At 48.5% G+C, this 10,175-nt stretch overlaps 1 protein-coding gene across 1 annotated transcript in view; it reads right to left on the bottom strand.

The window, feature by feature from the left end:
* LOC110485391 (CMRF35-like molecule 8) overlaps positions 1 to 3,836 on the bottom strand; it is a 7,028-nt gene extending 3,192 nt beyond the window's left edge. Inside the window, exons 1-3 of the mRNA XM_036939910.1 lie at positions 3,566 to 3,836; positions 3,136 to 3,459; positions 2,346 to 2,675 (exon numbers count right to left, since the gene is read on the bottom strand). Coding sequence (XP_036795805.1) covers positions 2,346 to 2,675; positions 3,136 to 3,459; positions 3,566 to 3,608 — 697 coding nt within the window. The 5' untranslated portion in view covers positions 3,609 to 3,836. The remainder of the gene's footprint in view (positions 1 to 2,345; positions 2,676 to 3,135; positions 3,460 to 3,565) is intronic.
* Positions 3,837 to 10,175: the final 6,339 nt, after the last annotated feature.

The raw sequence follows: 10,175 nt of genomic DNA, 5'->3' as shown, positions 1-10,175 counted from the left end.
ACTGTGTTCCACAACAAACACACAGACATTACAGAGGAAGTTACTGTGTTCCACTACCAACACACAGACATTACAGAGGAAGTTACTGTGTTCCACTACAAACACACAGACATTACAGAGGAAGTTACTGTGTTCCACTACAAACACACAGCCTCCACTAACACACGGACTAACATACTGTAGTTCTATCTAATATACTGATATAATATAATGCTATATGTTATTTACATGGTCAGACAGTATGTAACATTGTTACTGCAGGTGTACAGCGTGGGAAGCAGAGAAGACTGTTGGGAGGAGAAAAAGGAGGGTGGTCTAATCACAATGTCCGGAATGAACGGTATTAAACATGTGAATGACATTAAAGATTTCATTTAAAATATATATATTTATATATATTTAACCGGGTAGGCTAGTTGAGAACAAGTTCTCATTTACAGCTGTGACCTGGCCAAGATAACGCAAAGCAGTGCGACACAAACAACAACACAGAGTTACACATGGAATAAACAAACATACAGTCAATAACACAATAGAAAAATTATATATACATTGTGTACAAATGAGGTAAGATAACGAAGGTAAGGCAACAAAAATAATAACAGTTTAGCAATTAAACACTGGAATGGTAGATGTGCAGAAGATGAATGTGCAAGTAGAGATACTGGGGTGCAGAGGAGCAACAAACAAAAAATAACAGAATGGGGATGAGGTAGTTGGATGGGCAATTTACAGATGGACTATGTCCAGGTGCAATTATCTTTAAGCTGCTCTGACAGCTGGTGCTTAAAGTTAGTGTGGGAGATATGAGTCTCCAGCTTCAGTGATTTTTGCAATTCGTTCCAGTCATTGGCAGCAGAGAACTGGAAGGAAAGACGGCCAAATGATGAGTTGGCTTTGGGGGTGACCAGTGAGATATGCCCGCTGGAGCGCATGCTACGGGTGGGTGCTGCTTCAGTGACCAGTGAGCTGAGATAAGGCAGGGCTTTTCCTAGCAAAGACTTATAGATGACCTGGAGCCAGTGAGTTTGGCGATGAATATGAAGCGAGGGCCAGCCAACGAGAGCATACAGGTCGCAATGGTGGGTAGAATATGGGACTTTGGTGACAAAACGGATGGCACTGTCATAGACTGCATCCAATTTGCTGAGTAGAGTGTTGGAGGCTATTTTGTAAATGACATTGCCGAAGTCAAGGATCGGTAGGATGGTCAGTTTTACGAGGGTATGTTTGGCAGCATGAGTGAAGGAGGCTTTATTGTGAAATAGGAAGCTGATTCTAGATTTCATTTTAGATTGGAAATGCTTAATGTGAGTCTGGAAGGAGAGTTTACAGTCTAACCAGACACCTAGGTATTTGTAGTTGTCCACATATTCTAAGTCAGAACCGTCCAGAGTAGTGATGCTAGATGAGCGGGCGGGTGTGGGCAGCGATTGGTTGAAGAGCATGCATTTAGTTTTACTTGCGTTTAAGAGCAGTTGGAGGCCACGGAAGGAGAGTTGTATGGCATTGAAGCTCGTCTGGTGGTTAGTTAACACAGCGTCCAAAGAGGGGCCAGAAATATACAGAATGGTGTCATCTGCTCAGAGGTGGATCAGAGACTCACCAGCAGCAAGAGCGACATCATTGATGTATACAGAGAAAAGAGTCGAGAATTGAACCCTGTGGCACAACCCATAGACTGCCAGCGGTCTGGACAACAGGCCCTCTGATTTGACACACTGAACTCAGAGAAGTATTTGGTGAACCAGGTGAGGCAGTCATTTGAGAAACCAAGGCTGTTGAGTATGCCAATAAGAATGTGGTGATTGACAGAGTCGAAAGCTTTGGCCAGGTTGATGAATATGGCTGCACAGTATTGTTTCTTATCAATGGCGGTTATGAAATCGTTTAGGACCTTGAGCGTGGCTGAGGTGCACCCATGACCAGCTCGGAAACCAGATTGCATAGTGGAGAAGGTATGGTGGGATTTGAAATTGTCGGTGATCTGTTTGTTAACTTGGCTTTCAAAGACCTTAGAAAGGCAGGGTAGGATAGATATAGGTCTGTAGCAGTTTGGGTTTAGAGTGTCTCCCCATTTGAGGAGGGGATGACCACGGCAGCTTTCCAATCTCTGGTGATCTCAGACGATACGAAAGAGAGGTTGAACAGGCCAGTAAATTGGGTTGCAAAGATTTCGGAGGATAACTTTAGAAAGAGAGGATCCAGATTGTCTAGCCCGGCTGATTTGTAGGGGTCCAGGTCATGCAATTATCATCTAAATTAAACTACTTTTATCAAATAGATAACTGCAACTTGTGTGTTTAGAGTCACATGTTAAAGAGAAAGAAGACGTTTATACTCACTTATAACAAGCAGCCACACCCGTGTGATCAGTGTAATGTAACGTTGTTCTGTCCTGCTGGTTTCTACTCCACACCAGTAGGTCCCAGTATCATCTTCAGTCAGGTCACTGATGGTCACTGTAGAGAATCTCTCTCTTCTTCTCTTAGAAAGAGAATATCTTCTAGGTTTTTCATGATATGTATCTGATATCTTGTTTTCACAGTCAGATTCACTGTCTTCTTTGCAGAAATACTTGATGTTGTCCTCATGGTCCTCTGGATAGTTACATCTGATGGTAGCTTCTCCTCCCAGAAAGGCCGTCTCTGTGACTGACTTCTCACAGCAGTCATCTGTCAATAGTAACACACATCACAACCTTAGTCTAATACTATAGACTGACTTCTCACAGCAGTCACCTGTCAATAGGAACACACACCACAACCTTAGTCTAATACTTTCGACTGACTTCTCACAGCAGTCATCTGTCAATAGGAACACACATCACAACCTTAGTCTAATACTATAGACTGACTTCTCACAGCAGTCATCTGTCAATAGGAACACACATCACAACCTTAGTCTAGTTCTGTAGACTGACTGCTCACAGCAGTCATCTGTCAATAGGAACACACACCACAACCTTAGTCTAGTACTATAGACTGATTTCTCACAGCAGTCATCTGTCAACAGGAACACACATCACAACGTTAGTCTAATACTATAGACTGACTTCATTGACTAGTGGTACTGATCATGTAATAACATATGTAGCTAAATTCATTTTATAAAGTTAAAGTAGAAGTCCCTCACCCTTCTTCACCTCCAGCTCTACCTTGGTATAACTGTCAGGTATAATAGGTTTGTCCACTCCACACCAGTAGGTCCCTTCATCTTGTCTGGTCAGTTGTCTGATCATCACCTTGAAGTCGTTTCCTTCAGTGTTGTCATACAGAGAGAATCTACCACTGTGCTTCCAGGTGTTAATCAATCCAGTTCTGATTTGATCCTTACAACTCAAACTATACTTCCCCAAGCAGAAATATTTGTCATGACTTCTGTCTTCTGTGGAATAATGACAGGAGATGATGACAGTTCCTCCAGAGTATCCTGTCACTTTGAAGGAGCTCAAACAACCTGTCAATCAGAACAGAGAAAATATATTATCTATAGTAGCAGCCTTTATAAGAAACCTAACTGGATGTTATTACATTGTTATAGAGAGTTATAACAAGCTTATTACCTGTCATGAAGGCGAGGAGGATGACTATCAGCAGGATCCTCATCTTGTTGTGTTCTCTCCAGGTTGGTCCAGGTGTCTATAGGTCCTGATATAATGTTGTGTTCTCTCCAGGTTGGTCCAGGTGTCTATAGGTCCTGATATAATGTTGTGTTCTCTCCAGGTGTCTATAGGTCCTGATATAATGTTGTGTTCTCTCCAGGTTGGTCCAGGTGTCTAAAGGTCCTGATATAATGTTGTGTTCTCTCCAGGTTGGTCCAGGTGTCTATAGGTTCTGATATAATATTGTGTGTCCAAGTCTGTAACTTTCTCTGTTCTCTCTCTACTTATAGGAACTTAAATACAAACTTGATGTACTTGATGTTCTCTCTCTGCCCTCTCTCTCTCTCACTCACTCTTTGCAGTCTTACAACTATGTAGTTCCCTATTTCTGCATCTCTCTCTCTCTACTAGTTCAAACCCTCCCACCAGATGTTATTTCTGACAGCCCCTCCCTCTTCCTCCTTAACCAATCACATTTTTGTTCCTACATCGCACAGTAGAGAGAGAGAGAAAATGAGATCAGTGAGAAAAATAGAGTGAGAGAGTCCTCTATGGATCAAAGCACAGAAACACATTCATACATTCATGCAGACTGGAGGCTGTAGACAGAGGAGAGAAACAGAGTTATTCTACCACTGGAGGGTGACCTCCCTCCATCTCTCTCTCCCTTCATCTCTCTCTCCCTCCATCTCTCTCTCCCTTTATCTCTCTCTCCCTTTATCTCTCTCTCCCTTTATCTCTCTCTCCCTTTATCTCTCTCTCCCTTTATCTCTCTCTCCCTTTATCTCTCTCTCCCTTCATCTCTCTCTCCCTCCATATCTCTCTCCCTTCATCTCTCTCTCCCTTTATCTCTCTCTCCCTTTATCTCTCTCTCCCTTTATCTCTCTCTCCCTTTATCTCTCTCTCCCTTTATCTCTCTCTCCCTTTATCTCTCTCTCCCTTTATCTCTCTCTCCCTTTATCTCTCTCTCCCTTTATCTCTCTCTCCCTTTATCTCTCTCTCCCTTTATCTCTCTCTCCCTTTATCTCTCTCTCCCTTTATCTCTCTCTCCCTTTATCTCTCTCTCCCTTTATCTCTCTCTCCCTTCATCTCTCTCTCCCTTCATCTCTCTCTCCCTTCATCTCTCTCTCCCTCCATCTCTCTCTCCCTTCATCTGTCTCTCCATCTCTTTCTCCCTCCATCTCTCTCTCCCTTCATCTCTCTCTCCCTTTATCTCTCTCTCCCTTTATCTCTCTCTCCCTTTATCTCTCTCTCTCCCTTTATCTCTCTCTCCCTTTATCTCTCTCTCCCTTTATCTCTCTCTCCCTTTATCTCTCTCTCCCTTTATCTCTCTCTCCCTTTATCTCTCTCTCCCTTTATCTCTCTCTCCCTTTATCTCTCTCTCCCTTCATCTCTCTCTCCCTTCATCTCTCTCTCCCTCCATCTCTCTCTCCCTTCATCTCTCTCCCTTCATCTGTCTCTCCATCTCTTTCTCCCTCCATCTCTCTCTCCCTTCATCTCTCTCTCCCTCCATATATCTCTCCCTCCATATATCTCCCTTCATCTCTTTCTCCCTTCATCTCTCTCCCTCCATCTCTCTGTCCCTCCATCTCTCTCCCTCCATATCAATCTCCCTTCCTCCATCTCTCTCTTCCTCCATCTCTCTCTCCCTCCATCTCTCTCTCCCTACATCTCTCTCTCCCTACATCTCTCTCTCCCTCCATCTCAGCTCTGTGTGTCTTGTAACAGTGGTACATGCTGATGATACAGGTACTGAGTTTACTGACAGCACCAGTGGAGGCTGGTGAGGGGAGGACTACTTATAGTAATGTCTAGAATGTAACGTATCAAACACATAAATATATTGGTGCTTTATTGATAAATACACAGAGTCTCATTTCCCATCAAGTGGAGTAAAAAACACAGAATAATCAAAGGTTCCTAAAAGCTACAAACTGTCTCTGTTTGTTCAAGTCAGTGTTACATTCACAGTAGAAACAATCAATGAATGAATGAATGAATGAACGTGCTGAATGTAATGACTGACAAACAAAATAACAAATAAACAAACAGATGATTGAACTAACGAATGATGAATGAAGGAACAAACAAAAAATACATTAATGAATATATGAACAAATTAAAATAATAATTATTTTTAAAAATGAATAAAAATTTTGGAAGAATTAACAAACAAATAATAAATTAATGATTTTAAAATCAAATTTTATATAGCCCTGCTGTACAGAAACCCAGCCTAAATCCCCTGTAACGGTTTTCTTGATGAGAAGGAGAGTCGGACCAAAATGCAGCGTGTAGATTGCGATCCATGTTTAATGAAGTAACACACTAAACACAAACACTATCAAAACAATAAACTTAACGAAAACCGAAACAGCCTATACTTGTGTAAAACTAACACAGAACAAGGACATCATGATAATAAGGACAATCACCCACGACAAACTCAAAGAATATGGCTGCCTAAATATGGTTCCCAATCAGAGACAACGATAAACACCTGCCTCTGATTGAGAACCACTTCAGACAGCCATAGACTTAGCTAGAACACCCCACTAGCTACAATCCCCATACATACACACCACATACAAAAACCCATGCCACACCCTGGCCTGACCAAATAAATAAAGATAAACCAGGGTGTGACAGAACCCCCCCCCCCCTAAGGTGCGGACTCCCGAACGCACCTCAAAACAATAGGGAGGGTCCGGGTGGGCGTCTGTCCATGGTGGCGGCTCCGGCGCGGGACGTGGACCCCACTCAATCAATGTCTTAGTCCCTTCTCCTCGCGTCCCTGGATAGTCCACCCTCGCCGCCGACCATGGCCTAGTAGTCCTCACCCAGAACCCCACTGGACTGAGGAGCAGATCGGGACTGAGGGGCAGCTCGGGACTGAGGCAGCTCGGAACTGAGGGGAAGCTCAGGAGTGAGAGGAAGCTCAGGAGTGAGAGGAAGCTCAGGCAGGTTGATGAATCTACCAGATCCTGGCTGGCTGGTGGTTTCGGCAGATCCTGGCAGATCGGCAGATCCTGGCTGACTGGCAGATCTGGAAGAGTCTGGTCGACTGGCAGATCTGGAAGAGTCTGGTCGACTGGCAGATCTGGAAGAGTCTGGTCGACTGGCAGATCTGGAAGAGTCTGGTCGACTGGCAGATCTGGAAGAGTCTGGTCGACTGGCAGATCTGGAAGAGTCTGGTCGACTGGCAGATCTGGAAGAGTCTGGTCGACTGGCAGATCTGGAAGAGTCTGGTCGACTGGCAGATCTGGAAGAGTCTGGTCGACTGGCAGATCTGGAAGAGTCTGGTCGACTGGCAACTCTGGCTGCTCCATGCTGACTGGCTGCTCCATGCTGACTGACAGCTCTGGCTGCTCCATGCTGACTGGCAGCTCTGGCTGCTCCATGCTGACTGGCAGCTCTGGCTGCTCCATGCTGACTGGCAGCTCTGGCTGCTCCATGCTGACTGGCAGCTCTGGCTGCTCCATGCTGACTGGCAGCTCTGGCTGCTCCATGCTGACTGGCAGCTCTGGCTGCTCCATGCTGACTGGCAGCTCTGGCTGCTCCATGCTGACTGGCTGCTCTGGCTGCTCCATGCTGACTGGCTGCTCTGGCTGCTCCATGCTGACTGGCTGCTCCATGCTGACTGGCTGCTCCATGCTGACTGGCTGCTCCATGCTGACTGGCAGCTCTGGCTGCTCCATGCTGACTGGCGGCCCTGGCTGCTCCATGCTGACTGGCTGCTCCATGCTGACTGGCGGCCCTGGCTGCTCCATGCTGACTGGCAGCCCTGGCTGCTCCATGCTGACTGGCAGCCCTGGCTGCTCCATGCTGACTGGCGGCCCTGGCTGCTCCATACTGACTGGCGGCCCTGGCTGCTCCATACTGACTGGCGGCCCTGGCTGCTCCTTGCAGACTGGCAGCTCTGGCGGCTCCTTGCAGACTGGCAGCTCTGGCGGCTCCTTGCAGACTGGCAGCTTTGGCGGCATCCTGCAGACAGGCAGCTTTGGCGGCATCCTGCAGACAGGCAGCTCTGGCGGCATCCTGCAGACAGGCAGCTCTGGCGGCTCCTTGCAGACTGGCAGCTCCTTGCAGACTGGCAGCTCTATGCAGACTGGCAGCTCTATGCAGACTGGCAGCTCCTTGCAGACTGGCAGCTCTATGCTAACTGGCAGCTCTATGCTAACTGGCAGCTCTATGCTAACTGGCAGCTCTATGCTAACTGGCAGCTCTATGCTAACTGGCAGTTCTGAACAGGCGGGAGACTCCGGCAGCGCTGTAGAGAAGGAAGGCTCTAACAGCGCTAAACAGGCGGGAGACTCCGACAGCGCTGGAGAGGAGGAGGGCTCCGACAGCGCTGGACAGGCGAGGCGCACTGTAGGCCTGATGCGTGGTGCTGGCACTGGTGGTACTGGGCCGAGGACACGCACAGGAAGCCTGGTGCGGGGAGCTGCTACCGGAGGGCTGGGGTGTGGAGGTGGCACAGGATGGGTTAGACCGTGAAGGCGTACTGGAGATCTTGAGAGCGGTGCTGGCACAGGACGTGCAAGGCTAGGGAGGTGCACAGGAGGCCTGGTACGTGAGACTGGCACCATCTTCACCAGCCGACTAACACGCACCTCAGGACGAGTATGGAGCGCTGACCCAGGTGCCATCAAATCCCCGACACGCTCCGTCGGGCGAATTCCATGTTTAAAACACCAACACAGCAACTCCCTCATTTCTCTCTCCTCCAATTTCCCCATTAACTCCTTCACAGTCTCTGTTTCGCTCACCTCCAACACCGGCTCTGGTTCTGGTCTCCTCCTTGGCTCCTCACGATAAACAGGGAGAGTTGGCTCAGGTCTGGCTCCTGACTCTGCCACACTCTCCCTGAGCCCCCCCCCCAAGAAATTTTTGGGGCTGACTATGGGGCCTCCGTCCGCGCCGCCTTGCTTGCTTCGCAAACTCCATTCTCCTATATCCTTCCGCGCACTGCTCCATCGAATCCCAGGCGGGCTCCGGCACTCTCCCTGGGTCGACCGCCCACCTGTCTATCTCCTCCCAAGAAGTATAGTCCATACTGTACTCCACTTTGGGCTGTTCTTGCCTGTTGACACGCTGCTTGGTCCCTTTGTGGTGGGTGATTCTGTAAAGGTTTTCTTGATGAGAAGGAGAGTCGGACCAAAATGCAGCGTGTAGATTGCGATCCATGTTTAATGAAGTAACACACTAAACACAAACACTATCAAAACAATAAACTTAACGAAAACCGAAACAGCCTATACTTGTGTAAAACTAACACAGAACAAGGACATCATGATAATAAGGACAATCACCCACGACAAACTCAAAGAATATGGCTGCCTAAATATGGTTCCCAATCAGAGACAACGATAAACACCTGCCTCTGATTGAGAACCACTTCAGACAGCCATAGACTTAGCTAGAACACCCCACTAGCTACAATCCCCATACATACACACCACATACAAAAACCCATGCCACACCCTGGCCTGACCAAATAAATAAAGATAAACCAGGGTGTGACAGAACCCCCCCCCCCCCTAAGGTGCGGACTCCCGAACGCACCTCAAAACAATAGGGAGGGTCCGGGTGGGCGTCTGTCCATGGTGGCGGCTCCGGCGCGGGACGTGGACCCCACTCAATCAATGTCTTAGTCCCTTCTCCTCGCGTCCCTGGATAGTCCACCCTCGCCGCCGACCATGGCCTAGTAGTCCTCACCCAGAACCCCACTGGACTGAGGAGCAGATCGGGACTGAGGGGCAGCTCGGGACAGAGGCAGCTCGGAACTGAGGGGAAGCTCAGGAGTGAGAGGAAGCTCAGGAGTGAGAGGAAGCTCAGGCAGGTTGATGAATCTACCAGATCCTGGCTGGCTGGTGGTTTCGGCAGATCCTGGCAGATCGGCAGATCCTGGCTGACTGGCAGATCTGGAAGAGTCTGGTCGACTGGCAGATCTGGAAGAGTCTGGTCGACTGGCAGATCTGGAAGAGTCTGGTCGACTGGCAGATCTGGAAGAGTCTGGTCGACTGGCAGATCTGGAAGAGTCTGGTCGACTGGCAGATCTGGAAGAGTCTGGTCGACTGGCAGATCTGGAAGAGTCTGGTCGACTGGCAGATCTGGAAGAGTCTGGTCGACTGGCAGATCTGGAAGAGTCTGGTCGACTGGCAGATCTGGAAGAGTCTGGTCGACTGGCAACTCTGGCTGCTCCATGCTGACTGGCTGCTCCATGCTGACTGACAGCTCTGGCTGCTCCATGCTGACTGGCAGCTCTGGCTGCTCCATGCTGACTGGCAGCTCTGGCTGCTCCATGCTGACTGGCAGCTCTGGCTGCTCCATGCTGACTGGCAGCTCTGGCTGCTCCATGCTGACTGGCAGCTCTGGCTGCTCCATGCTGACTGGCAGCTCTGGCTGCTCCATGCTGACTGGCTGCTCTGGCTGCTCCATGCTGACTGGCTGCTCTGGCTGCTCCATGCTGACTGGCTGCTCCATGCTGACTGGCTGCTCCATGCTGACTGGCTGCTCCATGCTGACTGGCAGCTCTGGCTGCTCCATGCTGACTGGCGGCCCTGGCTGC

The sequence above is a fragment of the Oncorhynchus mykiss genome, chromosome 13 (assembly GCF_013265735.2).
Source record: "Oncorhynchus mykiss isolate Arlee chromosome 13, USDA_OmykA_1.1, whole genome shotgun sequence".
Lineage (NCBI taxonomy): Eukaryota > Metazoa > Chordata > Actinopteri > Salmoniformes > Salmonidae > Oncorhynchus > Oncorhynchus mykiss.
This window is presented reverse-complemented; position numbering and strand designations above follow the sequence as displayed.